At 37.9% G+C, this 23,367-nt stretch overlaps 1 protein-coding gene across 2 annotated transcripts in view; it reads right to left on the bottom strand.

The window, feature by feature from the left end:
• LOC134213148 (uncharacterized) overlaps nt 1–23,367 on the bottom strand; it is a 228,880-nt gene that overhangs the window by 78,181 nt on the left and 127,332 nt on the right. For both annotated transcript variants that reach the window (XM_062691798.1, XM_062691797.1), the window contains one exon: nt 12,953–14,988. In XM_062691798.1, the coding sequence (XP_062547782.1) occupies nt 12,953–14,955 (2,003 nt within the window). In that variant the 5' untranslated portion in view covers nt 14,956–14,988. The remainder of the gene's footprint in view (nt 1–12,952; nt 14,989–23,367) is intronic.

Genomic DNA, 23,367 nt, shown 5'->3' with positions numbered 1-23,367 from the left:
TTTCGATAGTTCAAATCTTAAGAATATTGCCGTCTTCTACAAAATTGTTCGGATGATTAAAGCCATCATGACGAAAGCAAGTTTAGTTAATTATACAACCGCTTGGCGGCGCTAGTGTATTGGAAATAACCTGAAAGGTATCTCATAATATGTAATTTTTAGAATATTGCCGCCTTTTATAAAGTTGTTCGAGTGGTCAAAACCATTATGATCAACGCAGGTTTAGATTAAGATATAACCGCTTGGTGGCGCTAGATGTAAAAGAAATAACCTGCTAGGTTAGATATTTCGAAAACTGAAATTTTTAGAATATTGCCGTATTCCACAAAGTTGTTCGGGTGGTGAAAACCGTCATGATGCAAGCAAGTTTAGTTTTAAACACAATCGCTTAGCGGCGCTAGTGTATAAGAAATAAACTGATAGGTTAAATATCTCAAAATCTGGGATTTTCAGAATATTGCCGTATTCTACAAAGTAACTTGCCATAAGACGAGTTCGTACAATTCCATTTAATTCCACCACTTGGTTGTACCTTTGACAGATACTACAGTAAGACAATCTTCAGTGTCTCGTACTTGACTCGATTCGACTCAACTCGAGCGCCAATAAGTATTGCGGTTTCAAACTAAACTTCTGGTTTTGATTACCCTTTTAAATCTTACATAATAACCAACCTAACAGATAATTCGGATAACTTTGTAGAAGATGGCCACTTTCTAACTCTAACGGATTTAGAAATATTTAACCTAACAGGTTATTTCTCATACACTAGCGCCGCTATGCGTATGAATTCCAAACTAAACTAGTCTCCATCATAAATGTTATGGCTACCCGAACAACTTTGTAGAAGACAAAATCTTTCTAAGTCTTATAGATCTCGAGATATCCACCTCACTAAATTATTGCATATAAGCTAGCGCCACCTAGCAGATGTGTGTCTAGCTAATCTGATAATCACAAAATGCATTACGCACATATTTATATTACAAAAGTTGGAGCGCGTTCTGAAAGATTTGAAAATAAATAATATTTTTTTCCTGATTTTATTTATTTCCGTGTTTGCCTCAATAGCAACCGGATATTCACCACCGGTGCGAAGCATGATTGCACTTCAACAACCTTGATAGAAACAACCGGTGCGAGAACAAGTGCATAAATAAAATATGAACGCATTTCGTTCCTATACTAGACACTCATTTGGATACACATCGGTGGGGATCGCCTAAGGGAATTTCTGGAGATGTTTCTAGATTGATGCGAAGGGCTTATGAAGAAATTCCTTGAGGATGGTTGTTGATTTTTTCGGAAATTCTTTCTGAAATACATTTTGAAATTCTACAAGAATTTGTGATTTCTCTAGAAAATCGTCCCGATATACTTTCGAGAACTCCAGGAATAATTTATAAAATTTCCCCAGGAGCACATTTGAATATTTCTCCAGGGATTCTTTCGTAAAACCTCCCAAAAGACCTTTGTAAATTCCTTTAGAAATTCTTTTAGTACAGCGGTTCTCAACCTTTTATTTGAGAGGTACCACTTCGAACTTTTGCATTAATTGAGGTACCCCCTATTTTTTGCTGTGAATGAAAATAAGTGTAAGTAAGTAAGACGAGCTCGGTGGTCTAGTGGCTATTGATTCTGCTTTATAAGCAGAAGGTCGTGGGTTCAATTCCAGGCTCGTCCCTTTCCTACTTTGTATTTCTATCTTAGTTCTTTCTGTGTTTCACGTTCTACCAAAACGATTCCTACTGTTATAGCCTTCTATACTAACAATGCCGAAAAAACTCCGTGTCACCTATAAGAGGTCATAGAGTTCTCTGCATCTTTCTTAGGTAGGTGTCCAACTAATCATCCTCTCCCTTCCTCAGCATTCACAAGGACGTGGCTAGGAGAGAACTTGATTATTGAAGAGTGCAGTGCTTCCATCTAAGAGATTGTGAGTAGTCCTAAATCAATATCTGTGGTAACGGGTGAAAGTGATTCTACTCGCATACAATAGTCCAGGCTTGTACCACCTACGAACCTACGAACGAATTGCTCAATGCTAATGCGAATAAATGAAAATAAGTCTAACTCAATATATGAAATTTCCATTATTCCGTGAAACTTTCCAATTCAAATTAAATTTTTTACATCAAATTTCCTACAGGGCTATTGTGACTACTGCGGGCTATCGAGTTTCTTGAAAGGAGGCTTCAGGGCCTCAAGAAAGAAGGCTTTCTGAACTCTTGACATGATGATTGCGGGCCTTTTGAAAGGAGGTTTCCGGGTCTCTTAAAAGGAGGCTTTCTGACATCTTGTAAGGAGGCTTCCGAGCTTCTTGAAAGGAGGCTTCCAAACCTTTTGAAAGGAGCCTTCCAAGGCTCTTAAAAGGAGGCTTCCGAGCTTCTTGATAGGAGGCTTCCTAGCCTCTTGAAAGGATGCCCCCGAGCCCCTTGAAAGGAGGCGTCCGGGCATCTTGGAATTAGACTTCTGAGCCTTTTGCATGGAGGCTTCCGGGCCTTTTAAAAGGAGGCGTCTGGGGATCTTGGAAGGAGGCTTCCCAGACTCTTGAAAGGAGGCTTCCCGGACTCTTGAAAGGAGGCTTCCGAGCCTCTTGAAAGGAGGCTTTAGAGCCTCTTCAAAGGAGGCTTCCGAGCCTCTTGAAAGGAGGCTTCCGAGCCTCTTGAAAGGAGGCTTCCGAGCCTCTTGAAAGGAGGCTTCCGAGCCTCTTGAAAGAAGGCTTCCGAGCCTCTTGAAAGGAGGCTTCCAGGCCTCTTGCAAGGAGGCTTCCGAGCCTCTTGCAAGGAGGCTTGAGCCTCTTGAAAGGAGGCTTCCGAGCCTCTTGAAAGGAGGCTTCCGAGCCTCTTGAAAGGAGGCTTCCAGGCCTCTTGAAGGAGGCTTCCAGGCCTCTTGAAAGGAGGCTTCCGAGCCTCTTGAAAGGAGGCTTCCTGGAGCCTCTTGAAAGGAAGCCTGAGCCTCTTGAAAGGAGGCTTCCAGGCCTCTTGAAGGGAGGCTTCCTGAGCCTCTTGAAAGGAGGCTTCTGAGCCTCATGAAAGGAGGCTCTGAGCCTCATGAAAGGAGGCTTCCAGGCCTCATGAAAGGAGGCTTCTGAGCCTCTTGAAAGGAGGCTTCCAGGCCTCTTGAAAGGAGGCTTCCAGGCCTCTTGAAAGGAGGCTTCTGAGCCTCTTGAAAGGAGGCTTCCGAGCCTCTTGAAAGGAGGCTTCCAGGCCTCTTGAAAGGAGGCTTCCGAGCCTCTTGAAAGGAGGCTCTGAGCCTCTTGAAAGGAGGCTTCCAGGCCCCTTAAAGGAGGCTCCAGGCCCCTTAAAGGAGGCTTCCAAGCCTCTAGAATGCAGGCTTCCGAGCCTTTTGAAAGGAGGCTTCCTAGCCTCTTGAAATGAGGCTTCCAAGCCTTTTGAAAGGAGACTTCCAAGCCTCTTGAAAGGAGGCTTTCGAGCCTTTTGAAAGGAGGCTTCCAGGCCTCTTGAAAGGAGGCTTCCTAGCCCCTTAAAAGGAGGCCCTGAGCACCTTAAAATACGGGCTCCCTGAGCCCCTTAAAAGGAGGCCCTGAGCCCTTAAAAGGAGGCTCCAGCCCCTTAAAAGGGGGCTCCCAGGCCCCTTAAAGGAGGCTCCCAGAGCTCCTTAAAAGGAGGCTCCCGAGCCCCTTAAGAGGAGGCTTCCGAGCCTCTTGAAAGGAGGCTTTCGAGCCTCTTGAAAGGAGGTTTCAGAGCCTCATGAAACCCGAGCAGCACAAGTCAGACATAAATGGTTGCAGCAACTTGATTGTGACCAGATCTGGTCACATATGAGATGCAGTAACATACGTGGTACATGTGTGCTGCTAGGGAAGAAAGCTTCCGAGCATCTTGAAAGAGGGTTTCCGAGCCTCTGGATAAAAGGCTTCTAAGCCTCTCGAAAGAAGGCTTCCAAGCCTTTTGAAAGAAGGTTCCAGAGTGCGTTAGAATGAGGCTTAGAGCGTGTTGAAATGAGCCTCTTAAGGGGGACTTCTAAGCCTCTTGAAAGGAGGCTTCCGCTCCTTTTGAAAGGAGGTTTCCGAGCCTCTAGAAAGGAGGCTTCCGAGCTGCTTGGATGGAGGATTCCGAGGAGCGTAGAGCCAGGCTTACTATCTTCTTGCAACAAAGCAACTGACCTTTTCGAAAAAAAAATCATTCATAATGCTCAAATGAATGCTTCCAAACCTTTAGACTCTTGATTTTAGTTCAGAAGGATATTCTTCAAATATTATTCACCATTTTGTTCTGATCAGGTAGAAGATTTTTCAAATTTGTTCAGCCCTTCATACTCTGTTCTGGTTGTGTAGAGCAGGATTCAATTGGTTTCAATTTACTAATCGCCCTGCATGACTAAGTATTTAAATAAAACAATTATAAAAAAAAATTTCAACAAGATTGAATAATAATTGTAATACATCCGCCATTACATATTTTTGCCCGCAGTAGCCCCTGGGGTCAGCGAAGGTACCTCCAGAGGTACATATACCCCAGGTTGAGAATCACTGTTTTAGTAAAACAGGATTCCTGACAAAAAATTTAAAGGTTTTTTTTATGGGACCCCGAAAAAAAAAATTAAAAAGAATCTCCGAAGGTCTAAAGTTATTCCAGGAAGAGTTGCTAAAAAATCCTGATGAATGAGCGTAAGAATTCCTATAAGAATTTTCGATAGAATTTCTGGAAATCTGAAGCAATTCCTAGAGTTTCCGAAGGGATTTCTTGAGGAAGTACTGGCAGAATTCCTAAAACATATTCCGAAAAGAATTCGGAAATGAAATTCGGAATGACTTTCAAATTTTTCTCACAATGCCAATCTTTGAATTTTCGAAGGAATATTATGAGGAATACCCAATAAAATCCTCCGATTTATTTCCGGAATTCAATTTTTTGCCTTTCTCGTATACAAAGTATACGTAAAGGCTATATGTTCGCTCCAAAAACGAACTTTTTATAGGAGGCCCGGAGACCCTTAGTGTTATATACCGATCGATCCAGCTCACGCATTTTTAGGCACTTACTCTTAGCCGATTTGCGCGTAACAAGTTTCATTCGACGCAGAATCTTGTCCCATTATTTTCTATTGAAAATTGGCCATATCAATTGGTTATGACCAAAATACTATTTTTATAACACACGAGAAAGGCTTTATCACCGCTAGGTGGATTAATCTGAGATTTTCAATTTGTCTTCGGAAATACATACCTTACGGAATATTATCGAAAATTCATTTAGAAATTCTTTCAAAAATTCGAGAATTCAATTACAAAATCTTTTAGGAAGTTCTTCGGCAACTCTTTTGCTAATTTCATTGGAAATTTGTTTGGAGTTCCAACGGAAAACCTTCCAGGTGAATTCCTGCGGAAATTAATTTTTTTTCAAGAAATTGCATCAGCAAATATTTTAGGTTTTTGCCAAACAAATTCTTCTAATAATTCCTCAAGAAACCCTAGGAAGAAATTCTTAGAATTCCTTTGAGATTTCACTTAAAGATTTATTCAGAGCTTCATCCAAGAATTCTTTCAAAACTTTATTTAGGAATACTTTCGGACATTCCACCGAGAATTTAATTAGAAACTTTTCAACACAATCAGGTATTTATTTAGAAATTCTTCCGGGAATCGCTTCAGAAATTCATTAATAAAATCTATTACGAATCATTTAGAAATTACTTCAAGGGTTCCTCGAAAAAATCATCTGAAAATACTTTCAATATTTCCGTTAAAAAACCATCCGAAAACCGGATTGCCTATGTAATTGTTTGATATATTTCATGAAAAAATCTACCAGCAAAATTTCTGGAACTTTGTATGGTTTTACTAAAAAAAGGAAGCTCCGAAGAAATTTTTGAATGAAATAACGAACGCTTTTCCATAGAATTTTCCGAAGGAGAAGGCTTTTGGAGGAAACTCAAAAGGAACATACACCCGGTTATTTTTTTACACGGATGGGTTTTAGTTGATTACGACCTTCAGCGTTGATGAAACTATGAGTTAACCCCATGAAAAAATTCACAAAAAATCAAAGAAAATTCAGGTGGTATTTAAAAAGCTGTGAAAAATCAGGCTAACCGGGAAATTAAAGAATACCACCTAGACCTGTGCGCCGCCGCGCCACGCCGCCGCCGCCGGTGGTTTTACTCACGCCGCCGCCGACGACGATTTTGGGTCGGCGCGCCGCTGATCATAATTTTGCCACGCCGATGACTAATCGCAATAAAAACAAATCAATTAACTTGAGTTGAGTCGAGTCAAGCACGAGACACTGAAGACGGCCTAACAGTTGAGGTCTAAATACGTATCTGTATAGCTATACAATGTGGTGGAGTTGATTGGAGAAGTACTAAACTTGTCTTATGACAATTCATGTTAAGGTGGAACTCGTCAGAATTCAATTTCAAATCCACCTCAAGTGATGTAGTCTCTTAGTCAGTGTAGTGACATACATTGACTTGGTTAATTAATAAGTTGGTTGATTAGTTTAGACTTTTGAACGAGGCTTTATCTAGTAAAATAACACATAATTTTTTTAAATGGTTGGAATTCATCTAAAACAGGACCTCATTCAGTCAGGCACCTAAACAATTTGCATAGCATCTGGCAATGGTGTAGGCAAATCATTGCAGTTCAGGAATATCAAATTTAGTAGCACAGTCATTATCTTGACAGTATTTACTTTTTATTTATTGAAATCAATCAGGCCAGTTTAATTTGTTTTTAGATTTGTGCTAATATGACAGATGACCTAATTGACAAAACTCAGCAAAGTTATTAAATCCTTTCTGTGAATGCTTTTCCAGTTTTTTCACGAGTAACTAATTTTTATTTGGAAATCAATTTTTGATTATGATTGACAAAACCACTTGGTATACTGCGAGCATCAGTTGAAAACGCTTCTTCTTTTCCTATTAACTGCTACTGTAACCCAGAGCTGGGATGTTGTCGCCTCGCCGCTTAGTATTTAGTAAACTTATTTAGTTACTTCCGGAAAGTTTCCTTTGAAAACCTTAAAAAATTGCTTCAGGAATTTTTCCGGAAATTTCTTTATGTATTTCTTTGGAAATTCCTAACGAAATTGCTCCGAAGATTCCTTCAAAATTTCCATTGCCGATTTCTTTAGAAAATCTTTTACAAATTTTATTCGGAATTCTTTAAGGAATGCATACGAAAATGGAGGAGTTCCTACGAAAATATCGTTGGGAATTCCTCCGGAAACTCCTTAAAGAATTTCTAAAGAAATTCCGTTGGTAGTTTCTCCAAAAATTGTTTAGGATTTTTTTTAAAGCAATACCTTTGGAAATTTCTTTGAGAAATCCTTCTGATATCCCACCTTTTAAAATTTCTTTGGCAATTATTACATGAATTCCTTAAATAAATTCTTCAAGATATTGCGTAAGGAATTCCTTCAAAATTTACCCCAAAGAATTTTTACAGAACTTCCCTCACCAATTCTCTTAAAACATTCTCCGGGAAATCTTTCAGAACTTCCTAAAAAAATTCATTCATGATTGCCTTTATGAGTCCATTCCGAAAATCTTTCAGTAGGTAATCCATCCGGATTTTTTTTTTCGACAATTCTTTTTATAAGACTTTTGGTGTTTATTTTATGAATTCTTTCAAAAAATTTATGAGTAATGAAAGTTATTTTTAAATTATTTAAGAAATAAAGTTCTGGTGCAGTCTCAAATGATTTTTTGGAGAAGTTTTTGAAAAAAAAATATTGAGAGTTTTGTGCAGGAATTTCCAAATAAATTTTTGAAGACATTTCCAAAAGAGAATCTGAAAGGAATTTCATAAATAATTCCTGAAAGAACTGCTTAATAGAGATGAGCCAGCCGGAGGCTGAAAATCTCTCTTCTTCTTCTTCTTCTTCTTCTTCACCTGTCATAAGACGAGTTTGAACAATCCCATTGAATTCCACCACTTAATTGTATCCTGACAGATACGTATTTCGACCTCAACAGTAAGGCCGTCTTCAGTGTCTTGTACTTGACTCGACTTATTCTTCTTCTTCTTCTTCAATGGCTCTACATTCCAGCTGGAACTTGGCCTGCTTTTCAACTTAGTATTCTACTAGCATTTATTAATTATTAATTGAAAGCTTTTCTATGCCCGCCATTGCATGAGAATGTATCATGTGTGGCTAGTACAATGAATACGCTATGCCCTGAGAGTCGAGAATATTTCCAACCCGAAAACATTCTAGATAGGACCGAGAAACGAACTCGCCATCTCCGGATTGACAATCCTACGCCTTTGCTCGCAAGGTTACTGGAGACCCCTCTAGATAAAAAAGAACTGCTTAGAAAGTTTTAAGGTGTTTCTAAAAGACTTTCCAAAATAAATCCTAAAGGAATTTTCAGAGGAATCCATAAAACAATTTCTGAAAGATTTTTTGAAGGAATTTTAGGAGGAATTCTCAAAGGCATTTACGAAGAAATTCTAAATACAGTTTCAAAGGAAATGCTTACTGGTATTTCTGACGTAATTCCTAGATTTCTCCAGGTATTCCTCCCGATTGTTTTTCATTAATCTATCCGCAATTTTCTCCAGAAATTCTTTTGGAGATTCGTCTGGTAATTCCCTCGGAAATTGTCTCAAGGAGTTCTACAAAAACTATCCTAGAAAGTCTTTTGGAAATTCTTTCGGGTATTTTTTGTTATTTCTCTTAGGAATTAGTTCGGAATTTCCTCCACCAATTTCTTTCAAAAATTTGTATAGGAAAACATTGGGAAATTCGTTATTCTTGATAAAATACCTCCAAAAAATTTTCTGAGAACTATTTTGGAATTCCTTGCAAAGTTTTAGGACGAAATTCTAGGAAATTCCTTAAGAATTCCTGAACAAATTACGAATTTTCGCAACAACTCCATAAGATACTTCCGACAATCTGAGATTTCTCCAAAAGTTCTTTTGGACATTCCGTCGAGACTTCGTTCAGAAATTCCTTTAGAGATTTCTTTGGAAAATCTGAAAATAAATCTAGAAATTAAATAAATGTTGAAATGTTTCAAGATGTTCCTCCAAAAATTAAATTAAAAGAAGGGTTTCTAAGAACTATTCCTAAACTTCCCTCAGGAATTCTTTAAGAACCTTCTACAAAAATTCTTTATGAGTTTTCTTTGGAATTTCTGCAGGAATTCCTTAGCAAATGTCATAAGGAATTGCTTCAAAATTTCGATTTTTTTTAGGAATTCCCTTCAGATATACTTTCTGAAAATCCTTCGCAAATTTCTTTTGAAATATCTACAGAGAATATTTTAGAAGTTCCTTCAAAAATTGTTTTAAAATTCCTCCAAAAATTTCTTCTGAAATTAATTTGCGGGTTTCTTTAGGCTTTGGAAATTTGCTCAGAAATTCAAATCCAAAATTAATTTAGGAATTTTCGGGAGATTCTTTTAGGCATTCCTTCGAATTTCTTGTATAAATTACTTTGGAAAATTATTGAAATTTCCTCTAGGGGTTCCTTAGCAAGCTTCTTGACATTTTTCCAGAAATTCTCATAGGATTTTTTCAGAACTACTTTAAGTATTTCGTTTGGAAATTCTTAGGGTAATCCTTAGAAAATTCATCTAGTATGTTCGGTAACTTTAGGATTTTTTTTGTCCATTTTTCTCAGGAATTCCTTTACAACATTCTGCATTTTTTTCAATTTCATTCGGGGATCTCTTCAGAAATTAATTCAAAACTCCTTAAGATTTTTTTTTTTAAACTCAAATGGCAATGTTTGATGGGATGCATTCGGAAATTCTGTTAGGAATTCTTTTGAAAATGTCTGTAGGGATTTCTTCGAAATTTCCTTATAATGTTTCTTCTGATTTTTCTTCGAAAATTCCTTCGGCTCCATAAGTTCTTCCGGAAATTTGCCGGAAATGCCTTCAAAAACAATTTCGTACATTACTTCAGGAATTCTTTCGGAAAGTCCTTTAGGAATCCCTTCGAAAATTCTTCAAGGATTCTTTCGGAAATTCTTTTAGGAATATCATCGGAAACTATTCCATTCCTCAATAAATTTCCGAATGAATTCCAGCAGGAATATTGTATGATTTTACTAAAAAAATCCCAAAAAGAACATGAATGGATTTTTGAAAAAATGCCTATATGAATTTCCCAGAAATTCTCATAGGATTTTATCAAGACGAGCTCGGTGGTCTAGTGGCTATCGCTTCTGCCTAATAAGCAGGACATCGTGGGTTCAGTCCCAGGCTCGTCCCTTTCCTATTTGTATTTCTATCTTAGGTTTTACTGTGTTTCACATTTTACCAAAACGATTCCTAGTGTTATACCTTTCACATTACCAACTCCAAAACCTCCCGTGGCACTAAAGAGAGTAGAGTTATCTGCATCTTTCATAAGCAGGTGTCCAACTAATAATCCTTCCTCTTCACCAGCATTCGCAAGAACGTGGTCAGGGCAGATCTCATCTGTTGAAGAGTGCCCTGCTCAGAGCATGAAATATTCACTTTCATGAAGCATATTCGTTCCGACTTTTGACAATCGTGTTTTGATTATTCAAAACATAGAATGACTTACTCAGTTTACTTCTTTATAGATTCATTCAATTGATTACCACTGAATATGGTAACTGCGCGCGAAAAAAACATAATTAGCCTTGATTGTACTGAGATGCCCCTCAAGAACCGGTGCCAGCGAAAGTGGTACATAAACCATTTTTGTCAATTTTGAGTTTTTTACACGAACGGCTTCTATTTGCAAAGATCTAGTAAGGGAATAACGAAAAAGTGATTTTTGGCAACTAAATCTGGAGATATGCACATTTTATTTTCTGGTATATAGCACAATGGCCATTTCGTTGCCAGAAAAAGTGGTACATGTACAGTTCCACCCACTAAAATCAGCTTATTTAAAAAAAATTCGGCAGCATGACTGTTTTCACAACAGATTTTAATCCTATTTTGAATTTCAATATAGTTTTCTGCCGTTTAGAACGATTTTGAAAATGTACATGTACCACTTTTACTGTCAACGTTTTTCGGTTTCTGTTTCCTTTTGTTCCCATTAATAGTGGTACATGTGCAATTTGCTCCAATAAACATGAAATTTGTCATAAACTTCGCTTATTTTTCACTGCTATCTTTAGGCACATCAGTCATAACATGTTGGCACAGTTTAATTGCAAAAAATTGCAAATATGAATTTATTATTCGATGTTTTTGGGAAAATGCGTCTCCTGAAAAATTTACTTAATGTAACATGTACCACTTTCGCTGGCACCGGTTCAATTGAACGTCAGGATAAGATCTATGCGTGTATTTATTTAAATCACCAAACATGTGTTCAGTTTTACGATAATTTGATAAATTGTGAAACTCAAATAAATACTCACTGACCCAAATTCATTCCGCAAATTTACTGTGCAGAGCCGAATATGAATATGTTTAGGAGTGAAGTGACAAAGAAGGCCGATGTGCTTCATAAAAAATATTCGAATATTTAAAACTCTGCCCCTGCTTCCATCTAAGAGATAGTGATTGGTCCCAAATCAATATATTTGGTAACTAATGAAGGTAATGCTACTCTCTTACATATCACCTACGAATTTGTGTGAATCGCTCAATGCTAATGCCAAATTCTCATAGGATTGAGCTTACCATAGGAGAAGTTTCCCAAAGGATGCCTGTAGAAATTTATAAGAAACCTAGTTCTAGAAGTTCTTTCAGAACAAGAAAGAACACTTTGGGCATATTTAATTAAATTTCAGGGAAAATATTCAATTTGGTTAGTCGGTACCAGTCCTACTCAGCCAGTGCGCATTAAGTTATGTTGATCATCTATTGAGATTTGTGAATACAAGAAAGTGAGGTGGGAAATAAACTGTCCATCATGTATGTCCTTCAGGGCCCAGGTTTCACACCAGGTAAACGAAGTAACTATGCAAATTATCTCAATAAACTAGATATGCAGCACCTCAAACATCGCTCAATTTTATATGTAATTTAACAAATAGTAGTTCGAATTTTTCTGAAATTTAAATATATTGTGAAGTAAAACCACTGAAATGTAGGTATCAAAATCCTGAATTGGGAATAACTTTTGAATCTAATTCTCAACACTACTCAGGGATCATGAAAAGTGAAGCAGAATTTATTGAATTTAATTCATAAAAATCCGGGAATAATAAAATAGTTTTAATTTAAATAACATTTTGTAAACAGGTACTAATTAGTGTCATCAGCACTATTGAATGTGCTGTTTGATGATCGGAAAGCGTATAAAATTGCAATTTTAACTGAAGTCAATTTGTATACGGGTGAGAAGTACGGGTGGTGATTCGTACCGTGTGAATAAAAAAATCGGCGTTGAAATTGATTTTTTCAGCCATTGATTTTTTCATCTACGCCGGTTCACGCCGCCGCCGCCGCCGCCGATGAAAGCCAACGGCGCGCCGCCGTGACGCCGCCGCCGCCGGGGCAAAAGTGACCACCACGCCGCCGCCGCCGATTATACGACCGGCGCACAGGTCTAATACCAACCGCGTAAAAAAATATTGGGTGTATGGAAAACAATTCTAAATTATTCCTGGATGGAATTCCTGGAGTGGAAATAATTCTGGGGGATACCAATTTAGAAGAAATTTTCGAATAAATTCCTGGAGAAATTACAAAATGAATTCTCGAAAAAAAATCGAAAGGAGAGCCTGAAAGATTTTCGGATAGATTAGGTAAAGGAATTCTAACAGGAATTTGCGTTGGAATTTTCAATAGAATTTCCGGACAAATACCGATTGGATTTTTCGAAATAAGTTCCTAGAATTCTTTCGAAAATAACTTCAAAATTTACATTGGATTTTTCTCCAGGTTCATTCGTATATAATTGGCGTAAATAATTAAATAACAGAGGAATAATCGATGTGACGGGTCACGTGCCTCATCGTGCCCCAGCTTAACACTGCCAGATACAGAAAAAAAATCTAATTTGTCAAGAAAAAGGATAGTTTGTTCTCACCTAAATTTATTTTCAGGATGCTCATCGCGAATGTGATCTTTCAACGCTAGAATATCCGGACACTGTTTCTTACATATGTGACACACTTTGGACAGCACCAGATTCTTTTGGCGCTTCCTGGCGGACATCACTTTGTGGGCCGTAGTTTTTCGATGCTTTGACGATTCGGCGGGAGTTGCAAATGTGACTTCGCAAATCGAACAGTAATAGGTGGTTATTCGATGTAGTTTCTGATTATGCTGCAGAAGTAGCGTGTTGCTGTGGAAGGATGCTTTGCAGATGGTACAAACAAACAAATTTTGGAACGATTGTCTAACACGGATGGCATCTTCTGGCGTTCCTTCGTTGCAGTACTCGTGATGTTTGTTCAGCATGGCGTTGTAACGAAACTCATCTCCGCAGAACTCACATCGAATGGGACTTATCAAGCGAATGATGATCGGTACAGATCGATTGATGACGGAGATCACTTCTTGATGATCTTGATCTAGCAAATGGTTAGTCATCTGGAGATTTTCTGAGCACTCAAATTTGCAGAAACTACACCAGAGTTTTCCACCAGAGCTGACATTGTGTTCGTGCTCGTCCGAGTTCCAATGAGCCATGAAATGCTCTTCCGTGTTGGCGTAGAACTTACAAGGGTGACATTGAAATGGAGATTGGAGGACAATGCGGTGAATATTTCTCAAAATAACGTCAGTGCATTGAACTGGATGGTTTAGCATCCGGCGGTAGTGATATCGTGAGATCAAATGTTTCCCCAAAAGATGTATAGGAAGACGAGTTTTACAGATCTCACATTTTGTGTAGTAGCATTTTCGCTTTCGTTTAACCTTTGTAGTTAATGATGATTTTTCTTCGGCAGGAATGAGTGGCGTTGAGCTTTTTTCGGGGCTCAGATTTCCACTGAAGAAATCATCCCCCAAATAAACTGAAGGTTTGCAGATTCGCTTCGATAGCTCATTTGAATAAATACCCGGTTTGACCGCTCTTTCCAGCTCGGATTCTTCTTGAGCTCTTTTCAGATGCAGCTTTGATTTCAAGTGCCTCTCATAGACAAACCGAGAAGCAAGCTTTCGATTGCATATGCTGCACCAGTAGCTCTCATCGAAAGGTTTACTTGGAAACGAAGGGGCTCTGTATTCTAGGCGAGTGATTTTCGACCCCGGAACCCATTTGCCCTTGGTGTGACCAGGAGGTGGCGAGAAACTTTTGTAATCTTCATCATCTTCTTGTTCAATTGATTTATCAAGATGTGCGTCCTGATCTGGCCAATGGTGCCACTGGGAAGAGGATGGACGATTTTCCGGTTTCCATTTGCCCCCTGTGTGCGTTCTGGGTGGAGCATCGTAGTCTTCATCGTCATCACTCTCATCTTCGGATGGTTCTGGTGATTCGTGCTGAAAAAGTGGAAATAATTCAACTCGCTTGGTTCCACTAATATCACTAACTGCTTTCATCAATTTCTCCGAATCGGGTTCAGGAGGGATCCAATCATCCTCGTGATCTTGCTCATGTTCTGGATCTGTGTTTGACAGAGAAACTGTCGGTTTTCGTCCTTTCGATCGAGGAGTAACGTTCAGTTTACTGGTGGACGCATTTAAATTGCCACCTTTCTTCGAACTACTTTGGAGCTCCAATGATGAAAAGAATAAATCCGCTCCCAACTCGTAATCATAATTGACATCATTTTTATATTCCGTTTTACTATCCGGCCGCTGTACCGGATCACTTTGGTGGGCCTCCAAATCATAGTTGAATGCATAGTTAGACAGTTTCTTGTGATGATCCGGCTCTTTAATGCCATCGCCAAAGTCAAACGATGAATAGTGTTGTTCTGGTCCGATTCGAGGACTGGGACCGCTGGCAATCGTCGCCGTTGCAGGCTTGGGTGTTGAGCAAGGCACATTTCGATGTTTGATGTAGTTCTCCAGTCCCACTATCGTGCGACCACATTTGTTGCACAGGTGCGTATCATCCAGATCGACCTCTTCGTGCAGCATGACTTCGGTGGTGGTGCCACTGTCGCTGGAGGCCTGTAACGAGTAAATCAAACTTTCAGTTTACATTTGCACGTTGATAGAACTTTCAGGGCTGTCAGCGGAACGATTTTAGATTGGAATTGGTTATACATACTACAAATCAAAAGCTGGATAATAGTGGTTGTATGCTGTATGGCGGAAACTCATTATGTTGAAATATTCTAAACTCCACTTCCCTTAAGAATTATTTTTAGTTAGTGGATTGGTCACTGAGCAAGATTGTTGTTGCACCTTCATTGCATGAAACAGTATCTCAAATATCGTTTTTATTTTTCCATGAATTCTCAAATTGGCAAAGAATATGTTCTAAATTACATTCTTTCATATAAAGCAAGATATGATCTATTAACTACTACAAGACGTGTTGCGTGAAACGAAATAAAAAAGGAATTGATGTTTCCCATGGTCAGTTTCATTGACATTTTACATTGGCACCAGCCCTGCGTCACAGAAAATGTATAAATCTCGAAAGCGAAGGCCACACTATGCAGTCCGGTAATTATGACCGGTCGCTGGGAGTGTAGAATGTAGTTTTCAAGGTGATAAAGAACTTTCTGATAAATATATCATGTAAAAACATTTATTGCCTTACTTTGCACTCTTGGCTTTCAGAGTGATATGCAAGGCCGAACGAGCAGCCTGGGTAGGGAATGATAAAATATTGGTTCCAGAAGGAAAACATGACGATGATGATGTTCCTACCATCCGTGTGGAGCCTAGAAGCTAGATGAACTAGAGAGAAAGCTGACCCAAACTTGAGACGGCGCGACGCAACGGGCACCAAGGGGGAGGAGAAGTTATGGATACACTTTTCGAAAATGAATCCATTTGGCCGGAATCACTCCGATATGGCATGGTTAGCAGAAGGCTCATACATGTGCAGCAGCGCATCGGAAAGGCCATGTGGTGAGTAGTGACTTGTACAACATCGTCATTTTCGAATATGAGTACTATGTACCTCCAGGACCAGGAAATGCTTCAAAACAAGGAGCACACACAACGTACACACGAAAGCAAACCTTCCCCGGCGTTGATGCAGCAGCACCATATTACAGTGAGCAGCATAGTAGAAGGAGTACACTATCGGACTGGTGCTGGGCTTTTGAATATATATGATCCCTTAGGAGGATGATTATAGTGCCATCTAGAGCTTGTTATGGTCGTAAAACTGAAATCCTTATTTTGATGAATGGCCAAAGTTGTTGTCTAATTGTTGGAATAAATTCTATTTGATATATCACATGGTTATTACACAAACTTATGTACACATACAAACAAGGTTCGGACTTTTGTATTGGTTCAAATCGGGTGAGGCCATTTTCACCCAAGACGAAAGCATCATCAGTAGAGAGAAATTAATGTCTGATTTTGTGCAATAGTGATGCAAGCAAGCGTTGGTGAGCTTCCACTGGAAGAATAAGCTTTTTCTCATCCTTATAGGTAATATTAGTTCTTCTAATTAGAGAGGTGACGGATACAGACAATTACAGTCAGTTCTCACACAACATTGTTAATCGGTGTGTTCGCCTTTTAGGATTCATTTTTGGTAAGACTTTGGTAGACTCAATGGGGAAACTTTGATATCTTTTCTAGGGCAGAAAAATATTCCATATTTTGTTTATTGAAATCAATACAAACATCAAAACACAGACTAACGTCTTCCCTTCCGGAATAATGCACTGATGCATTATGTGATGTTGGAATTGGGTGCTGCGAATGGCCATGTTCTTGGGCGCAGCGAAGTCAATTAGGCCGTTCTCAATCAAAAAACACTGACTCCATCTGGCAAACTTGAAAGTTCGAATATCCCATGGAAATTTTGATGGCGTAGCTTCAGCTACTGTCGTACTCGCGTTTGAATTGCGTGTATAATGGGTTTTCTACCAAAAAATCTCAGAACCAATTTTAAGGGGGAATTGTTGTGGTAATTGTTGAGAAGTGCTTGAAGGAATTTTTGGTCAATTTCTGTGTAAGATTTCCCGGTTGAATTCGCAATAGAATATTTATAGGAATTTGGTAGAATTCCCGGATGTTTGGTTTGAGGAATAGTTTAAGGATTTTCGGGAAGAACTTCCTTACCTGAGCAGCCCACATGTGGTATGGAGGTTTCTGTTACCTCTACATATACCTGGAATCGGTCACATTTGAGCAACAGCAACAAAATCGGTTCATATTGTGCTGCTAAAAACTATTGAAGGAAATACCCGAGCAGTTTCTGGAGGAACTCACGAAAGAATTTTTGGTTTGCCTTTAGGAAAAACTACTGAAGAAGCTTTATAAGTAGTTCCTGAACTTTCCCCGGAGTTCCTGGAAGATTTTTCGAAAGAATTGCTATAGAAACTTCCGGAGGAATTCCTAGAGAAACATCCCGAGGAATTACTGAAGGAACTTCCCGAGGAATTCTTGAAAACACCTCTAGAGAAACTTCTGGGTGATGAACTTTCTGATGAATTTCTTGTAGAACTTCCGAAAGAATTTCTGGTTGATCTCCTGGAGGAATTCCTAATGGAATAAATTTCTTCCCTAGGAGTTCCTGGATGAAGTTTTGAAGGAACTTTGCCGAGAAATGTCTAAAGAAGCTTCCCAAGGAATTCTTTTAGAGTTCCTGAAGGAATTTTTCACGGAACTACTGGAAGAACTTCCGAAAGAATTCTGATACAATCTTCCGGACGAATTTCTGAAGGGACCTCCGGAATAATTGCTGAAAGAACATTCGAAGAAATTCCAGAAGGAACTTACGGTGGAATTCCTCCGAAAGTTCCTCCTAGAATTTCTCCGAAAGTTTCTCTAGGAATTCCTTCTACTTCAAGTTCTTCCAGGAATTCCTCCGAAAGTTCCTCCAGGAATTCCTCCGGAAGTTCTTCAAGGAATTTCTCCAGAAGTTCCTCCAGGATTTCCTACGGACATTCCTCCAGGAATTCCCCCCCAAGTTCCTACAGGAATTTCTCCGAAAGTCCCCCGGAAATTCATCAAATTAATCCTCCTAAAATTTCGAAGGATTTTCCTAAAACGATTTCCGTAGGTATTCTTAAAGGAATTCCTAAAAGATTTTCCCAAGGAATTTCTAAATGAATTTTGGAAGATATCCCAATAAGAATTTGAAAAGGAATTCTCGAAGAAATCCTTAAAAGAATTTCCGAAGGAATTTCTGGAGGAATTTTCCAAGAAGTTTCGAAAGGTATTTCCGAAAATAATTTGTACTTCCCGAGGAATTTTTGCGAAAATATCCGAAGCATTTCTCCTAAAACAATTTCCGAATGTATTCCTAAAATAAGTTTATACAAGTATTCCCTTAGAATTTTCCAAAATAATTCCTAAGTGAATTTCCAAGGGAATTTCTAAAAGAGATCGTCCTGATCGAATTTCCGACATTCCAAAATTTCTGCAAGAGTTTCTTTCTGGAATTTCTTCTGAATACCCTCCGAAAATTACTTCGGAGATAAATCCGAAGATTCCTCATGATGTTCTTTTGAAAAATCAAAGAAGGAATTATAAGTAATAAATCAAAATTTCATTTACGAATTCTTTCAGGAATTTCTGCAGTACCTTACCTACAACACCTACCTACCTATTCCTATCCTCTTAGGAATTTCTTCGGAATATATTTTAAGAATTTTGCCAGTACTTTCAAATTCCTTTAGAATCTTCATAAAGATTTTCTTTTTCGAAATATTCCTCAGGAATTTCTTTAGAACTTCCTCAAGGAATTCTTTCGAATTTTTTTTAGAAATTCCTTCGGCCATTCCTCCGGATTTTATCTAACAACTCTTTCAAAAATTTCTTTAGACCCTCTGAAATTCCTCTGAAATTTTTTCTGCTGAACTACGTGAGGATTTTTTTAAATATTCCTAAGGGAGTTCCCGAAGGATTTTTTAGAGTATTTTCTGGAGAAATTTTAGAAGAAATTTCTGGAGAAATTACTTCAGAAACTGCTGCAAAAATTCGTTCGGGAACATCTGAGGGCATTCCTTCGGGAATTCTGCCAGGAATTTCTCCGGGAATTCCTTCGATAATCTGGACAGTATCAGGTATCAGGTATCAGAACGTCGGCTCAGGAGGCACGTTCCCCTCAATTTGGTAGATTTGTGCCATCGCCTTCACTGGCCTTTCTCATCATTTACCTGACGGAAAAGGAAGTGAAAAGGGAAAAGGAAGAGGAAGTGAAGTTGGAAAGGAGAATGGAACCATTTATAGGAAAGCCAATTATGTAGACTCACACGCATTCAGCTAGGGACTAAAGAGAGGTGTCACAAAAACACAGAGGACGTAACAATGGACGAACGTCAAAGACGAAACACAGAGTGCACTGTGAAAAACGCATAATGCGAATCCATATAGGTGACAATCACAAAGTACATTGTAAAAATCGCATAATGCGAATCCATATAGGTGACAATTTGTTGAAAACTAAGTAAAACACATATTCATAACCCCACTCTTATTTAACCTCACGTTGAGATTGAACAAGAGTTACCGAAGCCGAACGTCAAGGACGAAACACAGAGTACACTGTGAAAAACACATAATGTGAATCCATAAACGTAACATACACAAAGTACATTGACGAATTTCGCGCCAACTCGACCAGAGGTTGGCAGCACCATCTCAGAATCGAATGAAACTTGGTGGGCATAAAGATATGGTATTTCTAAGCCACTCTGCATACTTAGTTTTTCAAAAATTGTTTTTCTAACAAAAACTTTTTTCATGTCCATATTGAGTGGAAATTTTTCAGCAGCAGCAGCCTATCATCAACCAACGACACATTTTGGACGTATAAAAATTTGTTTAGAAAGCAGTTTAGCATAATCCAACATTAATATGGACCAACATTTGAAAAGGGCGTAGATTTTCCTAGATTTCTTATATCAATGTTACATACAAATGACCAGATTTACAAAATTGTGATGTTTGATGGACTATTGTAAATTTGTCTGAACTGTAAAATCTGAAACATAAAAGAGCGTTTCGTTCACTGAGAAAATAAATCAATGAATGTAAAGATTAAAATTGGTTTAGCAAAAAAAAAATTGGAGTTTAATTTTTTTATCAGATAAACATTTTGATTCCAAACGATGAAGCTCGGTAGATAATTTCATTAGGGGGATTTCGGATAAACGCACATTCAAAAAATAATAACTTTTTCGCATTTTTTTATTTTTTCTTCAATTTTATTTGTTACTACATTTAATTCTTATTTCTACTTGAATACTCATTAATTTGTTAATTTACTCGAACAATTTGAAAACTTTTGGGTCTTCATCTGAGTTGGAATATTTTTTAGCCAGGATTTTATTATGAGCGATTGGTATAAAAGAATGAAACTTTTGTGTGCCAGTTATAGTTTTTGCTTTTTTGAAAAGTTCATCAAACTCTTCTGCCATTGTTGAGTATTGCTCATTCGAGATATAACAGAAATGTAATTTAGTGATATTTTTGCCTGATTGTGTAACTGCCCATTCGTACTTAATAGTATTTCCATAATCTTTGGCAAGACTTACTCGTTTTGTAATTCGTTTGAAGGTGCCACCAATAGCTTCGCAAGGGCCTTTTCCGTGCGATGTTGCAAAAAGTGTCATTCTGCTTCTAAGCTATGTTTTGAATTAAAACTGCACAGACTTAAGTTCTTTTTATTTTTATAATGTGCTGCAGCTCCACCAGACACAAAAGTAATTTTTGTAAAATCGATCAACTTGTCAAAGTTCAATTAATTTTGAAATGAATAAGTGAACAGCTTTTGTGACATGGGTCATTACTTCTGATTAATAAAGCTAACGTTTTCTAACGTTTTCAATTTCGTTTCGACAACATTTGCCCGTTTTCAAAGCAATTATTTGTTTTTTTTTGTAATATCAATTGTTTTTAAGTTACTTCGATACAAAAAGTCAAAGAAAATATAAACCTTTTCAAATGTTGGTCCTCAAATATGTTAGATTATGCTAAATTGCTTCATAAACAAATTTTTTTACGTCCAAAATGTATCGTTGTTTAATGATAGGCTGCTGAACCTATATTTGGCGCTGTAGGCATAAAACACGCTGATAAATTTTCACTCAATATGGACATGGAAAAAGTTTTTGTTAGAAAAACTTTTTTTCCTTAAATATGTCACAGGAACATTATTCCCAGAAAAGTTAGATAATTGAAATACCTATCTGCAGAAAAAATTTCATCGATTTCTGAGATGAGGTTTTTTTGTAATATCGATTTTAATTTTTAAAACTATTTTTTTACGGTGTAGAAATCCGTTTTTTTTTGGATATTTTTCCAAAAAACTTCAGGGAATTTCACGACAGTCCGCCATACAACACTTTTTGTAGGTCTTGTAATTTTAGAGTCACATCGATTTTTAAAAAATCAATGAAAAAAATTAGGCCCTCATCAAATGTTACCCTTGACAATTTTTGAAAAACTAAGTATGCAGAGTGGCTTAGAAATATCATATCTTTATGCCCACCAAGTTTCATTTGATTCTGAGATGGTGCTGCCAGCCTCATAGAAGGGTTGGCGCGAAATTCGTCCATTGTAAAAAAAAAACGCATAATGCGAATCCATATAGGTGACAATTTGTTGAAAACTAAGTAAAACACATATCCATAACCCCACTCTTATTTGACCTCACATTGAGATTGAACAAGAGTAGCCGAAGCCAAACGTCAAGGACGAGACACAGAGTACACTGTGAAAAAACGCATAATGCATATAGGTGACAATTTGTTGAAAACTAAGTAAAACACATATTCAAAATCCCTCTCTTTTTTAACCTCACGATAAGGTTGAATAAGAGTAGCCGATTATCTCGGAGAAGTAAAAAGTCAACTACGCCATAGCTCCGGTTAGCGCAGCGAGGGCTAAAATACTGTGAAGGGGGCCCTGGTGCTTCACAGGCTCCGTTTGCGGTTAGATTCTTATTAGACCCCCTAACCATTCATTCGTAGGCACGGTAAGCGTAAAGCCGCATCACACCGAGAATTAGGGGTCACCTGTATGGTGGACTTTTACCACTGGAACAGGCAATCCGTAATGTTATTCTTAGCCAGATAACCAGCTGCCGACACCACACGGCTATCTAGGCTGTTCGTGGAGAGAAGCTGACATTGACTTTACGTCAACTCTCAATGTGGCCGAACAGCCGCGATTTATACAGGTTTTCCCTTAGAGTTTTCCAAAATATTTCCTAAGTGAATTTCCAAGGGAATTTCTAAAAGAGATCGTCCTGATCGAATTTCCGACATTCCTAAATTTCTGCAAAAGTTTCTTTGAACCTTTTTCCAAGATCTTTTTTTCGGATTTTCATGGGATTTCTTCTGAATACCCTCCGGAAATTATATCGGAGATAAATCCGAAGATTCCTCATGATGTTCTTTTGAAAAATCAAAGAAGGAATTATAAGTAATAAATCAAAATTTCATTTACGAATTCCTTCAAGAATTTCTGCAGTGCCTTACCTACAACACCTACCTACCTTTTCCTTTTCCTTTAGGAATTGCTTCGGAATATATTTTAAGTATTTTGCTAGTACTTTTAAATTCCTTTAAAATCTGCAGGAAGAATTTTTTTTTCAAAATTTTTCTCAGGAATTTCTTTAGAACTTCCTCAAAGAATTCTTTCGAAAATTCTTTTAGGAATTCCTTCGGCCATTCCTCCGGATTTTATCTAGCAACTCTTTCAAAAATTTCTTTAGACATTTTGAAATTCCTCTGAAATTTTTCCTGCTGACCTACGGGAGGATTTTTTTTTAAATATTCCCGAAAGAATTTTTAGAGTATTTTCTGGAGAAATTTTAGAAGAAATTCCTGGAGAAATTACTTCAGAAACTCCTGCAAGAATTCGTTCGGGAACATCTGAGGGCATTCCTTCGGGAAATCTGCCAGGTATTTCTCCGGGAATTCCTTCGATAATCTGGACAGTAGTAAAACAAAACAGTTATTTTCTGGGGGATCCGTTCGCCGTGCATTTTTGATTTGGTGGAGAATTAAGTGTTACCGACATTTTCGGCTTAGCCGGTTTTAACAAAAAATTCATGATACTCACCTGACACTTAAATTGGATGGATATTAAGAAGTAAAGAACAATAGAACATTCACTTTTATTAATCCACTGATATTGACATTTCATAAATTAATTCAAAAGTTCGTTCGGAAAACCCTCTAAACATTTTTTTTCCAGAAAAATACCCTCAGGAATTAATTCTGTTAGCCATCCAGGATTATTTCAGGCTTATCTTCAAAAAAATTTCCAGGAATTCCATTGTAAATTTCCTTTCTCTCTACAAGGAATTTCTTCAAAAATCCTCCGCAAATGAATCCAGAAATATTTTCAAAATTTTGTCTAAGAATTCTTTTAGAAACCCTTCCGGAATTTCCTTCATGA

Source organism: Armigeres subalbatus, chromosome 2 (assembly GCF_024139115.2).
Source record: "Armigeres subalbatus isolate Guangzhou_Male chromosome 2, GZ_Asu_2, whole genome shotgun sequence".
NCBI lineage: Eukaryota > Metazoa > Arthropoda > Insecta > Diptera > Culicidae > Armigeres > Armigeres subalbatus.
Note: the sequence above shows the minus strand (reverse complement) of the source record. Positions and strands in the feature narration are given on the sequence as shown.